This window comes from Anarhichas minor, unplaced genomic scaffold, assembly GCF_050575085.1.
Source record: "Anarhichas minor isolate MPS153535 unplaced genomic scaffold, ASM5057508v1 ptg000016l, whole genome shotgun sequence".
In the NCBI taxonomy this organism is placed as follows: Eukaryota; Metazoa; Chordata; class Actinopteri; order Perciformes; family Anarhichadidae; genus Anarhichas; species Anarhichas minor.
The window spans coordinates 4915849-4936585 of record NW_027466462.1 but is presented as its reverse complement, the minus strand read 5'-3'; the positions used below and the strand labels follow the sequence as shown (position 1 = coordinate 4936585).

Below are 20737 nucleotides of genomic sequence, written 5' to 3'. Positions count from 1 at the left end.
AGAGGGGAGATTTAGAAGCCTGATTGGGACAAAGTGAATTTATTGTAGTTTAACAGTTTTTAAAAGTATTAATAATAGAAATATTACCGTTTTATATGAGTCAAGTGAAATACTTTTATTAGCATTTGCTTTAAATGCTAATAAAAGTATTTATTAAGGTAGTTGTATTAGTTTTGTTCAAAATCAACCCAAACCTTTGAAAATGTATTGTACATTTTATTGAGTAGATTCATTTACACATAAATAGAATATGGTTTCATCTTATATGGAACTGGTAATGGAGCAGTATGCGTAAGAGTCTGTACATTTTAATAAAAGCAAAGCCCTCATTTGTAAACGATAAGGTTGTCTTTTAAAACCTGACTGAAGCTCCAGAGAGTCAGAAACGAACGTCAAACATTCTTCTGGAACTGAGATTTGCTGTGAAATACAGACGGGAAGCAGTTAAAAATCATGATACCGAAAATACTGTTGACTCACATCAGTGACCGGAGAGACAGGAGACTCCTCTTCACCCTCCTGGTTCTTGCTCCTCATCCTCCTGGGTTTGTCTGGGTCCTCCTTCATTATCGCATCTCTGTTGGAAGGAAAGTTATCGCCGAGTCAAACGCAGAAGTAAACAAACGAGATACGTAAATACGAGTGATAAATGTGTATAGTGTTCCACATGAATTTAACTATACATTACTGGGAGGGGGGGGGGGGGGGGTCCCTACCTGTGTCTCCAGTAGTTGCCCTTGTAAATTGCAAAGTCAGGGATGTCCAGGTCATCTCTCTCCCAGGTACACTGGTCATAGGTCAGGTCTCTCCATTTGACCAGGTAATGGTACGTCCCCTTCTTGTCCACGCTGACAGACAGACACATACAGCACAGAGTTTGAATGGTTGTACTTCAACAGGCCAAAAAAACTAAATCCTGCAACCTGAAATGTGTTATGTTTCTGGATATAAATCAATCACACCCTGGATTGTTTTATAAATCATTAACTAAATAGGTAAATAGGGTCCAGGTTGAAACATACTGAAGCTCCCCTTTAAGTTCTCGAACATCTTACTTTTAAAGAGCTTAACATAAGTAATGACATAACGTTTGACACCCACAGAAGACCAGCTGCTGCATGCTAGGGCTCGCACTCAAACCTCACCTGTAGTTGATGATGCGGTGGATCATCATCCACTCCGGCTTGATGCCGTATTTGTAGTACTTGTCTTCCAGTATGGCGTACTGGGGGTCCTTGGCCCTCCTCTTCTCGCTCTTTCCCACTCCGTTCTCGTCCTCTCCACCCGACCCGTAATCCAGGCTGGGAGGCTCGTCCATGTCCGTCTTCCTCTGGTAGTTTCTGTACATCACAGAGTGGAAGATCTCAAGCTGGAGGGGAGGAAGAGGGAGAGAAACATTGTTAAACAGATTATACAGATCACTTTACATCCATCCCTCCGTTAAACTTTTCTCTCTCTCACCTGCAGCTCAGTGATCCAGGTACAGTGCCAGTAGGACTGCCCCGTCAACTTGACAAAGAACTCCCTCTCGGCTCGGCCCTTCATGGGTGGCGGCGGGGGGGCGTCGGGTGCGGTGTCGGGAGCGGGGGGAACCGGGATGGGAGGCGGAGGATCGCCCCATCGCCAGTGGAGGATCTTCTGGACTCGCCCTTTGATTGGCAGACACTAGAGGGAGAATACACTTTGTGGTAAGGAGTGTGGGCTGATGCTGAGGTTGCAGGTTATTGTTGCTTATTATCTCCGTACATAATAAAATAGACTTTCTCTGAAGAGTCGTCAAAGTTGTCTGGAGTCCAAGTGACTCAGGCCCACACCTCTGGTTACTCGTATACCTGACTGATCGATCAGATCGATGCAAAGAGCCGACTGTAAAGTCAATAAAAACACACGTGTATCATATTGGTCAAATAGCAACTCACCGTGCATCGCGGACACAGCCACTCTCCGTTGGGGATCTCTGGCAGCGGCGGGTTGAGACAGTGGATGTGGTAGGAAGAGGTGCAGGTGTCGCAGCACAGCAGTTCACCGCCGTCTTTGCACACCCGACAGAACTCAATGTGGTCGTCATCCTCGTCCTCCGCCCCGACGGGGACCCCGGCGCTGACCTCTGATATCACCCTGTCCTCGCTGTCCTCCTCGAAATCCTCAAACTCCTCGTCCTTCGCTTCCCACTGGATTCCCTCCTTTTCCTGAAGAAAGAAGGAACGAAGGAACAGGAGCATTGATATTTGTGACATTACTGAATGGATCAACAACCCCGGCAGGATTGCGTTTGTCTGAATCCAGCCAGCTTTCCTCTGAGATTTATGATGCAGCTACAAAGCCTCCATTCATCCGGTGCTCCGAGCGAGTCAAAACAAAACCACTTTTGAAGATATGTGAAGAAGGACCGCAAAGCCAAAATCATAAATAGAAAGCAGGAACAGGCGCGCTCTTGTTGTACTCACGCAGTGCGGGCAGCTCCACTTGCCCTCGGGGGCCTTGTCCAGCTCAGGCTCAAGGCAGACGAGGTGATAAGCCCGAGGACAAGTGTCGCACAGGATGATCTCCCCGCCCTGCTGACACACCTCGCAGTAGTCCTGATGATCCGTCTCGTAGCCGTCCCCCTCCTCTTCACCTGGGACTGGAGGGACGAGCACAGAAAGACAGAAACATGGCTGACAATGTGTTTTTGTTGTCGTGTCTCATTTAAAATAATGATTAAAAACATGATTTAAAGGAAATTTGACGCTCGCGTCCGACAGGCATTATATACTGTGCATATAACGGGCGCGTTGTGATTGTACTTGTATTTTTCTTCTTCTTTTTGACGGGCCGCCCTCGCTTGTTCTTCTTGACGCGTCCGGAGCTGTCGGAGCGAACGGAGGAGCTGTGAACGCTGGAGTCCTCCTGCTCCGACTCGTCCTCGTCCATGTCCTCGCTCTGACGGGGACAAAGACGGAGTCACGTGAAGAAAAAAGGGGTGAACATGGAACAGAAGTCGGAACGAAGGAAGCAGACGTAAGCGTTGTACTCACTGAGCAACTCTTCTTCCTCTTGGCACCTACAGGCGATAGTTTGATACGAATGGGTGCCATCTTTTTAGCCTTCGCTGCAGCCTTCTTCTTGTCGGGGACTCGAGGACTTTTACTGCGCTTTTTGAAGCCGGGGCCTGGACAGAAAAGAGCATATGGAACATTTGCAATAAAAGAATGACAAAGACGTGTGTAAGCTCTCTTAACAAGGAGTAAATACGGTCAGATTGTTGTCTTATATTGTCGTGTAAACCACCATATAAGCAGCTGTTCACACGACATCAGCATGTGTTAAAGATTGGTATAGTTACACTGTGCTGATGGTCTGGGCTCAGTTTTAACTGGATACTCTTTTCCTACATCCCATAGAAACTGACACTAGAGAGGCACAGGGAAATTAAGACCGCAGGCCTAAAACTAACCACTGACCTTTGCCCTCTTTCGTCTTGGCCTTTCTGATCGGTGGAGGCGGCGGAGGAGGCGGCGGAGGCTCGGGCGAGGCGTTCGCTGCAGAGACCTGCTCGGCGACGGCGATCGCGGCAGCTGCAGCGGTCGCCGCGACAGCAGCGGCGTTGCCCTTGAAGGGGTTGTTGGAGCTGAACTCCCTCCACTTGGCCCCCAGGATGGTCATCATCTTTGACATGGGGATCTTAGGGTTCTTCTTGGCGATCATCGGCCTGCGGGCGAGAGTTTGAGGATCATTAAAATGCTTTGGAAAGAGCTGTGGCATACCTATTTGACTGACTAATGTATTACTCGCAGCAATGGTTTATATTTTAGTTTTCCACGACAGCTTAGTGGAGCCAGTTGAGTTTAGGCAGCAAAATAACATCCCGACATATAGAAGCAGTGGGCATTATGGATTACTTCATGTTATCACAGTGAAAGCGGGTATGACTCAGCCACACAGGCCGAGGCTGCCAGCACAACTAGCAGGGATGATGAAGACAGAGCTTCCAGGGGGAGACGGAGGCAAGTTGTTTTCAACCCACGCCACCTGTATGTGTGTTGATATGCTGCTGGTAGTTTTCACCACGGACGGTGTCGGCTGAACGGTGCTGCCAGTGTAGAGCACGGCTTAACCGCGTGTGACTAGCGACTAGCTTGAAACTTCATACAAAGACGTAGCCAGTTGTTTCGTGTACTGCAAACAGTACACGTGCAGATGTTCGCAAGCGGGAATACATGATTTGAAAAGGCAGACCTGAGAAGTAGAAGTGTAGAACAAGATCCCACAGGAGTGCATGTAAGAGCTGTGGGGTGTAGCAGGAGAGCACCACTTCTCTCTGTCACTATGAACAGTGCGGACGTTATAGTTCTGCAGGAAAATAGAGACTCAACATCCAAATAGCAGCAAAACTTTCCTTTTAATTCCTGAAATCCTTCCTTCAAGCCACACTTGTCTCCACTCAGCAACTCCCGACTTAATCCTTTTCTGAGCAATAGCATACTCAACGACTACTTTTTTTAAGTGTAATTTGGACGTAAATAAGGTGCCAGAGTGCATTAAAAATAATCAAAATAGAGCTTGTTTATTAAAAATGTGTCCCCCCCTACTGAAGCCACAGAGCCCCGCCACATAACAACATGTTTTTAACGCCTGTGTGTACGTATGTGACGTCAGCGTGTCTTGATTTAACAACAGCTACATCCTGCCGTGCAAATCAACGCCACGTGAAAACAAGAGAGGGACGCTGCACCTCATGAACTGGCTGAAGGCTTTGTAGTTGGTGAGTTCCCCGTAGTCTTCCTCTGTGAAGGTATGATCAACATCCTCCAGACCCCACTCCTTCGCCAGCTGCGCCGACGTCTTCTGCTCTATTGGCTGCTGAGAAAAAAACAGACCAATCAGAAGAGAGAGATAATGGACTCGTCAAGGATTAAGTTGTATTCTTCTTAACCTTGATTGTTTCCTCCTGGCTGCTGTCTCCATCGACTTTTTTCTTCTTCTTGGTTTTCTTCTCCTTCCTTTCTTTATGTTTCTTCTTCTTCTTTTTCTCTCCAGATCCATAGTCGCTGGCTACGCTGTCCGAGTTCTCGCCGTAGTCTCTTTCTCTGTCCGAGTCTCTCTCTACATCGCTGCCCTGAAGAGAAGACGAGAGAGGAAGATATTAAAACATTATTATTACAAAAGTGTAGTGAGTAAAGACAAAGCAGGACAAACTTACAACCTTCTTGCGTTTTTTTGCTTTGGCCGGTTTCCCCTCTTTGTCTTTCTTCTTTGTGTCCTTCTTTTTCTTCGGTCGCCCTTTCTTCTTGCACGGGACATCTCTTTCTGATATCTCTGGCTCTTCTTCTGGGACAAAAAGCAGAGGAGAGACGGAGGGGGGAGGGGGGGGTTAAAGGAAAGCGTGGAAGAGAGACAGCTATTAGAATCAGACGAGCAGTGACCTTCTCAAACGCTTCCGAACACTCGGCTAATCCCCACTGAACATAATTACGCACAAACAGAAGCTGCCTGATAGTCACAGTGGCTTCGCCGACCTCTGACCCTGTCTGAATTGTGACACGTGCTAAATTAGATACAGTTTGTCTGAGCGCTGTTAATTAGATTTGGCAGCTGTGTTGGGGGTTCCATAGCATGGAGATAATTGGTTTATTGGCGATGCAAAAGTGTGACCGGCACCCTTTTTCTTGCAAACAAAGCTGAAAAGCTTCCAGAAGTGCTGATGCGTAAAAAAGATTTTTGTTACATTTTTAAACTTTTGATTTGAGGGAATACAAAGAGTAGACATGCACCCCTGTCTTGTATAATTGAAGACTCTCCGCCACAGCGCATCAAAAATACATCACTGAAATCTCTGCTTCCACTGCAAATGATGGGGAAAATATCAGGCCAGTTGTTACCCAACGGTGCACGTGCAATATCACGACCACGGGTAAAGCAATTTAACCTGCAACCTGACCTGGCTTGGGAGTGGGGGAAAAAAAGAGAACGATGGAGGAAATAGCAGCCGCCTCGGCTTCAAAAGAAAAAAAACGCAGCAAAGCATTAAAGCAGAACCAAGATGTGGGCTGCGGTCTCGACCGTGCAACCACCCTGTTTGATAGGCTACAGTTATTTTGTCGGTGTTTTTATTGTCTGTCTGCCTTTGTTGGTGAGCGCTCCCACCAGCAGCAGCAGCAACCCCACCCCCCCTCCTCTTCCTCACTCCCACCCCGTCCAACAACCAACCCCGCTTGTCCGTGCCGCGCGCAGCCGCCGAAGACGTGCCGTGGGCGGCGGCAGCACGCACGCAGGGCTCGGTGATCCGGAGGCCGCCCGCGGGACGGACGGTGCGCTGAACTGGAACGACTCCTTTCACCGCTCTGCTGTTCCCCACACGGGGACCCCCGACCACCGCCGCTTAGAGGTCGCGTGGGGGTTAAGGTCCCCGACGGGAAGCTCGACACTAATGTATCCGTCTGGCACGGCGGGTCCGGAGTCGAGCCAATTAACACTACAGACAAAGCAACGGATGATTCCTGTAATATTCACACAGGAAATTACACTTGTGTCCCGTTTATCTTGAGTTAATTATGATTATAACAATACGACATCTGCACTTTAAAGCTCTTCTGCTACATCTGCACCCAAATCCAAAACATCCCCAGTTATTGTATGTTTTTTTCTATGAATAAGCTGCAACCTTAAGGCTGCTGCACTGCTATTTTGGACTGTTGCAGTGTGGTTAACCAACCGCTACTTTCTGCACCCTTTTACTTTCACTGCAACCCCGTGCGGCTCCACTGTCACAGAAACTTCCAGAATGTCACAAGCCTTCAATCCTCTTTCCTACAGTATTGCTGCTGAGAGGAGCACAAAAAGAACACCTTGTTCTATCATATATATATATATATATGTGTATAAATACATTTAATAAACATGGCATTCGGCTAATTAGTCGGTATGTATGCTAAGCTAGCTGAACAGTCACACCTCTCTGTCCTGTAAAGCGTGCAGAAGCGGTGTCCTATTTTGACCTGTCACAGCGACAATGGGGTAAGGGGGGCAACTTTGTGTCTGGCACCACGGTTTCACATTATCACGCTTTCATGTCTGCAAAGCGAAACGCACCCTCTCGAGATACGTATCATATATATATATATATATATGTAGCCTCCGGCCAGGGGAGTCCATGTTTTTGCCAGTCTTTTTTTTATTAACCCTTCAGGGCGACCTTATTTCCCGGCCTGCTCGTTTCCTTGTCATCCGAGTCTAGGAGCTGTCAAAAGGGATTTGAGGGGACAAAACAAGCGGCGACTTTGTGATGTTGGAGAAGTGACTTTTGCGGAAATTCCGCTGCGGCAAGTTTAGTTTAAACTTTTTGTTGGGATGTGCTGGAGGAGCTCGAGGGAGCGGAGCGGGGAGATAATGAGCGTGCTGTCCCGACGATAAACGACGAGGGGACACAGTCTTTTTGCGTTTTGTTGCAAACTGGAGAGGAGTTATGTTTCTGTTTTCAAAGCGCGCTCTCGTCTTTTTTTTTCTTCTTCTTCTTCTTCTTCCCCCCCGCCTCTCTTAAAGCTGCAAACATGGCACCTAAATCCACATAAAGGTGGAAAAACTGGGGGATGTAACGCAGTTTAAGACGGTGAAACGTGCCTTTTTTTTAAAGAAAAAAAAAATCTGGTCTAGTGAGTATGTTTTTTTATTTTGTATGCGCGCACCCGAGTCCTCGCTGATCTCTCACTGTACCGTACTTGGACCTGCACCGATTTGGGCGCACAAACTGCGGGTTCCGGCTACTTTCTGACATGCCCGTTCTCCCAAAAATATAACCGCCAGTAAGTATGTGTGTTTTTTTATTTCGTGTGCGCGCGCTCCCGACTTGTGCGCCAGTTTTTCTTTACCGTACCTGGCGCGGCTGGTGTTGCAGTTTCCCGAGGCGCCGCCGGCGAGTTTATGTCGCTTGCGTTCTCGTCTAGGTCTCCGTCGTCGTCTTCTTCATCAAAATCTCCTCCCTCGGAATTAACCACCATGCCCTCGTCTTCCTCACAGGACCGGAGAGGAGAGGACATTATATCCCGGTCATTGGATCCGTCCTTGTATTCAAAAAAGCGTATTCTTGCCCCCGAATGTGTGATATTTATTTAATATTCAAATCGGCACAGGAAAAAAAAAAGTGGGGGGCGTTTTGAAATATTTTACACTAGGCAGAGCAACAAAGATGGCCGCCCTCTTATATTTATTTTTTAACAACCCCCCCAATAAGAAAAATCCCCTTACATAAAAAATGGCTGACTATATTATTTCAGAACGCACCCCCCTCCTCTTTTCTCTATCTCTCTCCCCTCTCTCCTTCTCCTCTGTGCGCGCCCCCTCCCTCCTTAAAAACGTACACATTGTTACAAGAGAAAGGGGTGTGTGACTGCATGTAAGTTACATTGTTACTTATTTGTTACTTTTCTGTCAGCCCTCCCCTCTCCTTTCTCCAAGTCCGGATCAGACAGACTTGCCTGGTGTCAGTGTCACTTGCAACATCACATGCAACATCACACGCACCAACTCTCTCTCTCTCTGCATTGCAGAGCCCGACACAAATCTATCAAATATGGCCACCTTATATTCTCCGGAGCCCCCACCGTTGTATGAAAATTATTTTGGAGCAGCAGAGTGTGTGTGTGTGTGAGTGTGAGTGTGTTGGGGAGGGATTGAGAGAGAGGGGGGTTGGGAAAATCTGCCGCAGCCATGCCCAGACTTACATCAGATTGTATTGCTTAAAAATTAACTACTTGTGGTGGGGATGGAAACAATTCACAATATGCAAATTATACTCCCCCCCCCCCTTTATAAAGCACCATAATAAACAGCTCAAAGCGCCTTATCCGCCTCTGGTGCAGAGGTTTGAGACAAACACAGGAGATTTTTTTTGTTTTTTTTGTTTTAACTCTTACTGTAAAATCTCTTGGACTGGATGGCAGTAAGGACATGGGAATCCCTCCACCCGAGCCAGCCCTCGGTGGCTGCTCGGGGCACTTTCTGTTTTTGACAAAAGAAAATGTTGCTTTGTCTCTCACGTTCAAACCTCACCACCGAATCGAGGGATCACACAGGAGAACGTGTAGAGGATGAAATATGAAAAATGATCTGATTTGAAACGTCTGCATATGTGATGGGTGTCTTAGACGAAAAGAAATAAAAGTAGTTTAACAATTCATGTGGTGTTGATTTCATCGCATTTGACTGATTTCATTGCATTTAATATAATAAATAAATAAATAAAAAGCCACAACAAAGCGTGTCAATGAGCAACAAACAATGCAATAATCATATTTCTCATAGATGTAACTCCTCCGGCAGCTACGGTTGATTTATTAGCAGTCAGAGGGTGTTAAATCCCACGAATCACATAAATATGTGAGAGGTTTATTCACATTTCATTCTTCACAGAAGCTGGACAAAAGAAATCTTGACCAAACGTCCACATAGGAGTTGTTTCTGGAGCTTTTAATTGCATCCAACACCAGCACACTGTGAGATTTAGTTGAAAAAGCTAGTATGTGGACCTTTTGTAAAGAATTTGTTATTATGGAATAGGCTTTGTTTTTTGCTGAAGACAATTTGACACGTCACAGTAGGGTGTAAATAATAAAATGAATTAATTATGGGTCAATTCCATTCATCTGCTTGAGTTTCAGGGTCATGGTGTTGTGTCGTACTGAGACACTCGTAAATGATAATAGTAACAGCTGTGCTTTCCTTCTTATATGTCAAAATGTAAAAAAACAGAAGGTGGAACTGATTCGCTGCTTCTCCAAAAAGTTAACCCTCAGTATGTTTGATTTAAATCCTTCTATCTAAAACAAATAGTCAGTCAGAAGGTCACCTAAATGTAAGTATATTTTTCTTAAATATGTACACACGTGTAGACCGAAACTTCTTTTTCACAACATAATCATGTTGTACCAGTCACTGCATCAATCCGTTAATTGGACACAGCTGGTCACTTAACGAGTGACTTAACGAGCCTGAACTCGCTGCATAAATGTAACTATTGTTGCGTGGTCTTCTTTTTTTAACACATTCATGCAATTCAAATGCTGTTGCACGCTGGCATCGGTATTCAATTGAACCGCATTATACACTTAAACAAAAATAACTGAACTGCTTGCCAAGCTAATATATAGCTACATAACAAATATGCAAATGTGTAGTTATGTTATGAGGGACAGTGCCATCCCTTCCATGGGATATTTGCATGAATAATCTCAAGAACACTTTTCATTTTCAATGTGTCGAAACAGGGAAGAGAGCAGCCACAACATTGTGTGAAGCATCTTTTTTTCATCCTCTCGGCGTTCCGTCTGCGTTCGTTACTCTGTCGCCTTCACCTTTTTACACCAATAACTGGATATCCTGTAAACAAGTGTTTCCATCTCGCCTCGTCTGCAGCAACAGGTGCCTGTACTCGGCTTCCCCGCGCGCCCACAGACGACGACGTTAGGGGAATTTGTCAGTGTCTGATCCAACGGCTACATCTGCCAAGAGAGAGATGCAATGCAAGAGGTGTCTGCTAACAGATTGGGTGACTGGCGAGACGGGTGCGTTATGTGCATATCTACTTTATGCACCCCCACCCACGGCATCCATGCGAATACCTCCATACTGGAGGTATTCGTAGCTGTGACTGTGTCTCACTATGCGTCTACAAACAACAACAATAAATAAATGGGTGAAACTAGCCAGGATTCTCTGTTATGCTGCAGGCCTTGACACACTGCACTACTGTGCTGAGGCTGCCCCCCCCCCCCTGTGTCCATTTGGCAGGGAGACATGGCGAGGATGAGTGGTGAAAAGCGCCTCCCCTGGGTGCTGCGCTGTAGCTAACCCAGATTTTATGCAGTGTGACACAGAGGAAGACACCGGCCCCTTGTGCTCCGTTCAGAGCTGAGCCGTCTGAACCGAGGCGACACGGAGAGCAGATAATGCTCAAATAACGTCACGTAGCGGTGGGCTCGGGAGGGAAAAGTTAGCTTCACATATCCCAGCAAAGTGTTTTAAGTGAAAGTGGTGATGTATTCTCTGTGTTCAGACTTGCATGAGCCAGTTAATAGGTTCCAAATATGGCTTATTCTGCCCTGTGAGACTTGGAGGTTTCATCAGTGTTTAATTTGCTTTAGATTATTCTGGTTCTAGTTTTGCCTCAACCCCCATCTCTTTTCTTCTGATACCAAGTGGCCAATGTATCTTAAACCAATTTTTATGTCTGTAGAAATGATTTTATTTTATACCGTTTGGTTGGGAATAAATGCCTTTCTATTGTTTTGTCAAATTCCGTAATTATTTAAGACCATAACACATTTAGTATAAAGGTAGAGCAAATAGCTGCACCACCGCCTTAATGACAACAAAAAGCCTGCATGTGTAGTGAGGCTCAACGAATCAAAGGAAGAATGCAGTACAGCACATTCTACTCACCTGCAGCTGTAACATTGTGACGTCAGGGAGTTGATTTTCCTCTGACGCGGTCCCGCCTCGTACCATTAATCCCTTCACCGCAGGCTCTCCGACGCCATTGGCCCAGTCAGTGTGACAGCCGGGAGGGGGTGGACGTGTGCAGACAACATCAGCGGATCAATGTGGGTAGTAGCCTGAGGACACAAGGTGTCAAAAATACACGAGTATCAAGAGAATACCTCGGAAATATTAATTGTTTGGTTCTTTTGACCAACCAACACTCCTATATATGAAATGACACATCTTTTAAGATCTGTATCTACCCCTGTTTTAGAGTTTTCCACTCACACAACAAAAATAAAGGCTTCACATATTGCAATCGGTGAAGTCTGGGCCCTCATTGTGTCCTAGTGAGACTGTGTAACTTTTTAAAAGAAGAAATAACACAATCTTCCTCTCTTACGAATGACGAGTTGTATTGACGAGCAATACATGAATGCAGCTTTGTATAGTTAGTTTAAAACACTGAAGGTTTTTGTTGCTATAGCCTCACTTTGTTAGATAGCTTGTTAGGTAGCATTTGACACCTGTAATTGCTCATACAGAAGGAGTTAATATATGGAATAAAGCTAATTATTATAATTATCAGACAAATAAAACAAGATGTAAGCTGATGTCTTTAAAGTAACTGACTAAGGAGAGTCCTGGGAGATGAAGGGAAATTCAATGTGCCACTATCCTTCAACATTTACACAGTTTTTCTTTTAAATATCATACTTTCTCTGTATTTCTGCAGACTTGAAGTATCTTTTAAAAGGTCATTAAAAGGTCAGGTGTGAGACCTTCTTGCTTTTAATAGTCTTCCTTATCTGTTGTTTACTTCCTTTTCTCTGAACTGTCATAAGCTACCAATGCAGGTTAACGGTTCACCTAATTTTACATTTCCATGTTAACCCTCAATGTTATATTACATAACGCTCCGTCAGTATGGTGTGTCGTTCCCTTTAAAAAAGAAAAAAAAACACCGGATGTGAAGTTTCCGGTTTAGCTGGTCCGTCAGACAAATTGCTCCGTAAGCAAATGTAGGGGAAGAAGAAGAAGGGCTATGGCAACAATGATTGAGGAAAATGGTCCTTCGACACATGTATGTACATCCCGCTTTATTTATTTACTTTTTTGTATTTTACATGATTGTTCACGTTGTTGTAACGGGGAGAAAACGGCATACATGAAACAGTTTAAATTATCAAGGCTTCTGTTGGTGCTAACGTTAGCCGGTGGCTAACGAATCAGCTAATACAACTGTCACCCGTTAGGTTAACCTGTGTGACGTTAGGCCGCGTTATTTACCAGATAATATTTAGATACATAATGCTTCTTAGCCATAGCATCTATATAGCTATCTGTAGTGGCATAATCAGCATACAGTTGCCTGAATGCATTTATTGACGGTTGCAGAAAGCAGCTCTTCAGTGTTGGTTTAGTCTGTTATCTTTCTGCTCTCGTCCAGGAGCACTCTCACGTGTCCCCGTCGTCTCAGGCCCGGCAGAAACTAGAGGGGCTCCTGAACAAAAACATGAAGATCCGCATGACAGACGGTCGGACTCTAGTGGGGCTGTTCCTCTGCACGGACCGAGACTGCAACGTCATCCTCGGATCAGCTCAGGAGTTCCTCAAATCCACAGGTAAATAAATATACAGGTGAAGACTAAAGATGGCCGAGCAATAACAAGCCTATTCCATCATGCAAAAGGACACTGACATCAGTGTGTCATTATCAACCCGACAGTCAACCAAACATAAAATAAAATCCTGGAACATTTTCGTTAAGCACTATTAGTCCATCTTATTTCCCACAATAATCTCTTTGAATCCATTCTGTCCTCAGACACATTCTCTCAGGGCGAACCCAGAGTCCTGGGCCTGGCCATGATCCCCGGTCACCACGTGGTATCCATCGAGGTGGAGGCAGACAGTCTGGAGGACACGCACGGATTTGGACCGAACCATTGATGAAGGCCCCGTCCTGTCTGTCTCTCAGAGAGGCCGACGTGTGGCTGAGCTCAAAGGAGAGTGGACGTCTTCGTTGGAGGATGTTATCGGACACTTCACCTCCTCAAATGCAGAACTCCCGTGTCAATATTCTGGATTTAGCCATTTCCTCTAAGCTTGAAGATGTGTCCGTTGGCAGCGGCAGCTGTACAATACATGTGTGTATGAGAAGGTGACGCAAACAGCAGATCCGTGGATGTGTGTGGAAATGTTTCAGTGTACAGAGAACATCTTTGTTTTATGTTTTAAAATACATTGTTGTATTTGAGACCTTGTGTTTAAAGTTTGTGTGTCAGGAGCGACGTGCTTTCTAAAGGGGAACGCCACCGATTTTAGAGACTAGAAGTATGAAGATGAAAAATAAATCACAGGGTAAAGTTACCAGCATTGTGGTTTTGACAAGAATGTGCGGGATTAAAAAAAACATCTTATTTCTTTCTATAGTGAGTCTGATGATGTTATAAGAGTTCAATGGAAGTTATGAAAATGTACTTAAAATTACTGGACTATATGTCAAATATCTGAGGATGAACATCTATAAAACTAAATACTTGTAGCTGCAGGGGGAGCTGTTCTGTAGCCGTCCCCTTTGCATGCCATGCGTCATGAAATTAGGACAAAATTAAGATTGCTTCAATTATTTTTAATACGCTGGAGCATGTCAGCTGATTCAGTTTTGGCAACGGTGAAATTGATGCCACCAACAGCAGAAAGCCCTAAAAAGAGAGAAAACCCAGAAACAAAACCGTCCCACTCAGTCGATTTAAATACAAAGAGCCGGTCACATTTGGTTCACAGTCGCGCAGCAGACAGGATTCAAAGCAGTGACGAGTCACTGCACCTTTAAACCATTTTGGACAAAAATAACTTAGAAGTCAAATCTTTAAAATAATCTCATCTTGGTTTACGGGTTAAACTTTTGTGCGTCTTTCCTGGCTGTAAAACCGGAGCCTCATTTACAAAGTTTCATTTTATCTGTAACTGATGTACCACCCCAGCTCAGTACAACATTTAAAATGTGCACTTTTATGTGGGACTTTGACAAATGAGGCTCTCAGATAACCATTGAAGACACACTTAGTTTGTAAAGAGTCTTTCGAAAGGCTTTAAAAAAAAAACCTGCAGTAACATTTCAGGAGTGGAGAAGATGGCCAGTTTTTCAAACAAAAAGGGTAAAAGTGCAAGTTTTTGTGTTCACGTGTGAGTTTTTGTGTTCACGTGTGAGTTTTTGCCGAGTCTTCATTCATAAGTTACGTCCACAATGTTTGGATCTGGATATATAGCCGGTTAAAGACGCCATAAAATACAGAATTAGCACGTTATTCCAATTGGATAGCTGGTGAAAAACAAAAAAGGAATTTAAAAGAAAATCACAAACAATCCCGGAGCCGCACCGATTTAAGATCCATAGGATTTCAAAGCTTTAACACCCACCAAGTTTCCTTTCCTAGTGCGGAAGTCTCACCTACTTCCCATTACTGTAGAAGCTCGACAACATAAACCCTCCTGCTGCCGTGGTGTAGAAAAGTCTTGGTTCTCTAGGACAGAGAAGGTTCGACGTGGTCAAAAATGTAGACCGAGATCAGTCGACATGTAAAGAATACTGCGAGCAGAAATCAAAAAGTCCCTTGATAAAAAGGTTCGAAGAATGGCACAAAGAAAGAAACGATAAGAGCCGACTTTCAAGTGTTGACACAAGACTTCATTTCCTTCAACCACAGCGACGAGTTAATTACCACGAGTTAGTGAACAGTAGCCAGTCAGATCTGTCGTTTTAGTGGTGAGAAGTCCAGGTTTCTTTTCACTGTACAGCTCAAGACCTGCATTCAAAATCAAACGTTCAAGTAACTGTGTCCAAGCTGAAGCACAAGTTCTGAGGAAGACTTCTCCTTAAATCCGCCGTTGTTGTTGTTGTTGTTGTTCTTCCCGTATGTCCCGCCCCCCGCCCCCCCCCCCCTCGTGTTCGTCAAGGCCTCCTCTCTAGTTGTGCTGGAACTTGAAGTGGAAGCTGCCGCCGGACTCGAACGGGTTGAAGCTGTGAGGCCAGCTCTGTCCTCCGCCTCCGCCCTGCTGGTTTTCAGGGTCCAGGGGATCCTCACCTGCATCGAACTTCTGCCTCATTTCTGGAAAAGACAACGGGAAGCATGGAGGGACAAATTTAAAGACGGGGGGGGGGGGAAGCTAAAGCATTGTTTAACACGATGCAGACATGGAGATCTCAACGCCTGATAACGGAAATGAATCTTCTCTTCTAAATTTCAGCAGGAACGCGAATGAGCACATGTCCACAAATGTGGAACTTTTCTTTCTTAGATCAGCTACTAGTAGTGTGAACATGTGACATTATAGGCTGCCATAAACTTTTTCTCAGCTCCTGACCTGGGTCAGTGAGGACCTCTTTAGCCGACGCGATGTCGATAAACTTCTTTTCCGCCTCTTTCTTCTCCGACTCGGACTGGAAGTTGTCGGGATGCCACTGCATCGCCAGCTTCCTGTACGCCTTGATGATCTCCTGCTTGTTTGCACTCCTGACAAAAACAACATTTGTGAAGAGTTATCTGGAGCAATCCGCTCGATGAGGTCCTCGACAATGGACGGAGGAAGTTAACACCGCTTTTGTAATAAAACCGGTTGGGGCTGGTTACCTGCCGACACCGAGGATCTTGTAGTAGTCCCTCTTACGAGAGACTTTGAGCAGTTTCTGAGCTCGGTCGAGTCCTTCTTTGAGATCGTGGCGTTCGCCTTCGCTGTCGAACTCTTTCGCCTCGAGGTAGTCCTCCACCGCTGAACGGAAACAAATAATAAAAGACGTTAAAAACCATGTTTGTCCACCACAAATATGCTGTGATTGCATCTGCACAATATAATTATTAATTCATCTAATTAGACTATTAATTAATCTTCTGAATCTGTGTTTTGCTCAATGGTTTACAGCATCATTGACATCTTAAACCTTGAAGAACCTGCTGAAAAAAAAGACACACCACATCTATATTTTTCATGTGCGTGCAAATGCAAGAGTGTGTATAGATCTTTAGTCAAAGGCGTCCCCCTGAAGGGTGTGGGGAGTCCCGTTACCTTTCTCGTACTCCTGGTTGAGGATGAACGCCTCGGCTCGGTCTCGGAGGACGTTGGCGTTGCGGGGGTCTCTCTGGTGGGCCTCTGAACACACGTCTATGGCCTCCAGAGCCAAGTTAAGCTAGAATTGGCGAGAGAGAGGGACAATGTGTTGCCATTCATCACAGAAAGATAACAGGCCTAAAGAACCGTTACATGCCGGCAACAACTGGGCCACCAGTGCTTTCTCTCTCTCTCTCTCTCCCCCTCCCTCACCTTGATAAGGCAGAAGCAGATCCTCTCCTTGGCCAGGTTGGTGTAGAACGGGACATTCGGCTCCGTCTTCATCACCGATTGATACTTATCAATGGCTTGCTGATGCCTAATGGTGTGTACAAAGAAGATCAGGGTCGTTAATTAGGTTAGTTAGGCTGCAGGTGTACTTTTTTTCCTGTATTTCTGTTTTGTTGGTGTCAACAGATATCAAAAGAACTGGAATCACATGCAGGTTGCAGTGCGTGTGTTTCTGTTTCAGACAGACGCATGTTGTAAATACATGTTCTTCAGAGGATCACGATTTAGGGAAAGTGCACCGATCCCAAAGAAGTACCCACCTCTCCTGCTGAATGAGCTCCTCTGCCGAGTCCAGCTGCTTGCTGAGCTTTTTCACCTGCTTGTAGTGGCCGAAACACTCTTTGTCGTCCTGGTCCAGTTTCAGACACTCTCGGATGTGACTGCACGGAAACAGACGAGTGAGAATGACATTTTGACGAAACAACACGGTAAACAGGAAGCTCTCTGAGATGAAAATCAGCTGGATTTGCATGACTCCGGCTGGCTAAAATCAACGTAGTTTGTTTACTCCCCCAGCAACAATGCTCACTTGAGAGACTCGCGGTGATCTCCGAGGCTGTAGTGCAGCATGCTGAGCTTCAGGAAGGCGGCGCGGTTGTCGCTGCGCAGCCTCGTGGTCGGCGTCAGGTCCTGGATGGCTTTCTGCGGGTCTCCCATTCGGATGTAACATTCCGCGCGAAGCTCCCGCGACTCAGGGTCCCACGGAGAGATCTGAGGAAAGACGGCGACTTTTATAAAAGAGTGAGGAGACATGTGCAAACTGAGTCAGGCAATGGTGATCACTCTTAATCCATACGCATGTTATTACAGATGAATGATGGAGTAACAGATGTGTCTTTACAGGACACTTTACAGGAGGAGAAAACTGACATTAAAATGCCCTTTTTAATATATTATGGACGTTTATTTTACATATATTGGTAAATAATTAAACTACGAACATAAGACAACAACAGACAAACTGCATGCAAAGGGCTTTTTCTTTAAAGTTGGCACACACCTCAATGACTCTCCCTAGCACGGCGATGGTGGTGCTGTAGTCCCCTTGGTGGTACGCAGCATGGGCCTCCTCCTGCAGCTCCTCCAGCTCGTTCGCTCTCATCAGCTGGTCCTGAGCTTCTTCGTGGTCGGGTGAGCGCTGCAGCTAAAAAAAAAAAAAAAAAAAACAGATGCATTGTTCTGTCGAGCTGCTGTTTCAGGTAAAACACTAAAAAATAAGGATAGAAGCATTGGTTTAGGACTTTAAACTCACCACTGCTTCAAAGTCGTCCCTGGCCTCCTGTGTGCTGCCCTGCTTCAACAGGATGTTCCCTCTCTGCAACCTGGCCTGAAAAATATGCAGGAAAATAAAGAGACGGGATGACAAGAGGGGGGGGACATAGGAGAGCAAAAGAGAGAAAGACCCAAGAGATGGAAATAAATATGACAAGCAGCACATGGACGCACTTAAAGCGACAAGTTTTTCTGGTTGTGATGAGGTGAACTTACAGCCAGGAAGTCCGGCTTGAGTTGGATGGCTCTGGTCAGGTCTGGCAGGGCAGATTTGGATTTTCCCATCGCTAGAAACACTGCAGCTCGCTTGTAGTAGGTCAGGTAATTCTTAGAGTCTCCCTCTAAAATGTCAAGAACATTTTTGTTAAAGTACTCATTCTGTCTGTACTAAAAATCTTCTCGTCTGTGGTGAAGCACAGAAGAGGGCATTACTCAGCCGGTGTAGATGTGCGTCAGTGTGGGAGTAACCTTACCTACAGCGGAGTGGTAGTGGGACAACGCTTCAGCCAGTTGACCAGCAGCCAAAAGTTTGCGGCCCATCTCCAAGTGGTGCTCGATCTCGACATGAGTCGCCCCCAAGACACCTGAAACATAAAACAGCCCCTTGAGCCCTCGCTAGAGTCAAGCCAAGCCTAAAATAAATCTAAAATATTAAATCAGAACAAGACAGACTGGGTAGTCTAAGCCTATTATATTAAAACCAATGTGGTTTTAATGCATTTCACTTGCTAGATTAGCTAAACGTACATTCCAGTCAGTTTCTGAATGCATCTTGCAAACAAAGCACTCAACCTCATTTTATTTACATGTTTAAATCATCAACAACATGATATAACATGCCATAATGCACATCATGACCCAATCATTTGTTAGGGCTAATTGACAAATAGATCATTTAGACAATGCCTTAATTATTCAAGTCATTCAACAAGAAAAATGCCAAGAATTCTCCGATCTGATTCTATATTGTTTTAATATCTCTGGGGCAGTTGATTGGATAGAATAAGTTATTTGGAGAAGTCACCCTGGAGCCCTAATATTTCATATTTACACTTAGATGTGTGTGTGAGCAGGTTGATTATTATGCTTCCTTTACACCGGTAACTTAATCACGGAGGTGACGGAAAAAAAGGCTCCCAAGCAAAAGCCTCTAGTTCCTGGCAACGCCTTAAATACTCCTAAACGCCGGTTACATGTCGCCCGAGTTTAAGAACTAGTTTGTGGCTGTACAGACAGCGCTTACCGTCCAGCTGGATGTCCAGGATGACACACAGCAGTGACAGGGAGCACAGGACCCCGCCGAGTCCGGTCCGCCGACACGACTCCATCTCCCGATTCTTAGTCACACTTTCACACCGGAACCAGCGAATTTAACGGCTCTGGTTTCACGTCGAGTGAAAATACCGGTTCGTGTCATTGACACGGTGATGTTTTCTATTAAACCTTCATATTTTCCCTCTCTTTTTTTCCGCTGTTCTACCCGGGCCGCAGGAACAGCTACGACGGTGTATTTACGGTCCCGGTGTGATAGAATTCCGTGTAGAAATAAAGGTACGCCGCTTAAAAGGTTCCCCCCTTATCTATATTAACGGTTCAACAGCAGTTGACAGCCTTGACAGCGACTCAACTGACTTTAACATGAACTCAAAACAAGTAACATGATGAAGGAGAACAGCTGACAGCCAGTCCGCTTTGTACACGAACCCTGTTCTGCCCCCTGGTATCGTCGTCCCCTCCCTTTCTTGCCCCGCACTCCCGTGGTTGGTCCACATGTCGCACATCCGGGTTCGTCTGGAAACGTGGGCCGCTCTCATTGGAGAGACTATTTTAACGCCGATCCCTGCATGGGACCAAGTATCGGTTTAGTGTGAATAAATAGGGATCACATAGAAGCAAGAAATCGAAAGTAAACTCACTCAATGTGGCTCTGATATGGAGGCCTGTTGCTGCATAAAAAATGCCATTTAAGTTATAGTCAGAATTAAATTTTCTTAAGAATCTGCCTTAAAAAACGTGTCTAATATGCCTGTGACTGTAGAATATAAACCCATATTTATGTCATTCATCCCCCAAATTCCCAGAGGGACATGGCCTCAATACAATATTGCTAAATATCTCATTATGACTAATATATATGACTATATCTCTAATAGCTATGGGACATTTCCTCATATATATGACACAATATATCTTAATTGTGAAGCAGAACTAAATGTATTTTATACATGCATATAGACAAAACTTTACTTTTATAGCCAGTTGTAATTGTAAAAATCAATTATTGGATGAATATAATGATGTGATCTCTGAATGTCTAAAGAATATGCTGGTGCCTATACATCATTTGTAATTTATCCATAATTTGGGTTAAATAGCTTATTATTTCTATTTAAAATGTACCTTTATGTGCAATATTTATGATAATTATATAATATAATAATTAAGTTTGATATTGTTTGTTTAAAAAAAAGAATACAATCATAACTTTATTAACCACGGAAATACAAAGTCAAACAGAAATGTTTAGCACAACTCGTTTTATTGTGCGCCATCGTAAAAAAAATCAAAAACAAAATAACGATAACTTGTCCTCACACTCTTTCACAGG

At 44.9% G+C, this 20737-nt stretch overlaps 3 protein-coding genes across 9 annotated transcripts in view; 1 reads left to right on the top strand and 2 right to left on the bottom strand.

The window, feature by feature from the left end:
- Positions 1–8221, bottom strand: part of chd3 (chromodomain helicase DNA binding protein 3) — a 34654-nt gene extending 26433 nt beyond the window's left edge. For 3 of the 7 annotated variants that reach the window (XM_076092682.1, XM_076092676.1, XM_076092681.1), the window contains exons 1-13: positions 7853–8221; positions 5183–5310; positions 4916–5098; positions 4715–4842; positions 3444–3691; positions 3018–3151; positions 2787–2922; positions 2448–2623; positions 1920–2189; positions 1462–1665; positions 1146–1369; positions 717–848; positions 481–577 (exon numbers count right to left, since the gene is read on the bottom strand). In XM_076092682.1, coding sequence (XP_075948797.1) covers positions 481–577; positions 717–848; positions 1146–1369; positions 1462–1665; positions 1920–2189; positions 2448–2623; positions 2787–2922; positions 3018–3151; positions 3444–3691; positions 4715–4842; positions 4916–5098; positions 5183–5310; positions 7853–8015 — 2223 coding nt within the window. In that variant the 5' untranslated portion in view covers positions 8016–8221. The remainder of the gene's footprint in view (positions 1–480; positions 578–716; positions 849–1145; positions 1370–1461; positions 1666–1919; positions 2190–2447; positions 2624–2786; positions 2923–3017; positions 3152–3443; positions 3692–4714; positions 4843–4915; positions 5099–5182; positions 5311–7852) is intronic. The other 4 variants (XM_076092679.1, XM_076092678.1, XM_076092680.1 and 1 more) reach the window with 4 other exon arrangements.
- A 4186-nt stretch (positions 8222–12407) lies between these two features.
- Positions 12408–13714, top strand: naa38 (N-alpha-acetyltransferase 38, NatC auxiliary subunit). Its single transcript, XM_076092684.1, has 3 exons — positions 12408–12538; positions 12905–13079; positions 13283–13714. The coding sequence occupies exons 1-3, from the start codon at positions 12500–12502 to the stop codon at positions 13405–13407; spliced, it is 339 nt and encodes a 112-aa protein (XP_075948799.1). The 5' UTR covers positions 12408–12499; the 3' UTR covers positions 13408–13714.
- A 360-nt stretch (positions 13715–14074) lies between these two features.
- dnajc3b (DnaJ (Hsp40) homolog, subfamily C, member 3b) lies at positions 14075–19838 on the bottom strand. Its single transcript, XM_076092683.1, has 12 exons — positions 19373–19838; positions 18603–18713; positions 18346–18470; positions 18110–18184; positions 17858–18001; positions 17387–17568; positions 17118–17237; positions 16780–16885; positions 16525–16645; positions 16092–16230; positions 15826–15974; positions 14075–15569 (listed from the first exon to the last, which is right to left on the bottom strand). Exons 1-12 carry the CDS (start codon positions 19455–19457, stop codon positions 15427–15429), a joined length of 1500 nt encoding a protein of 499 aa, XP_075948798.1. The 5' UTR covers positions 19458–19838; the 3' UTR covers positions 14075–15426.
- Between the last annotated feature and the right edge of the window lie 899 nt (positions 19839–20737).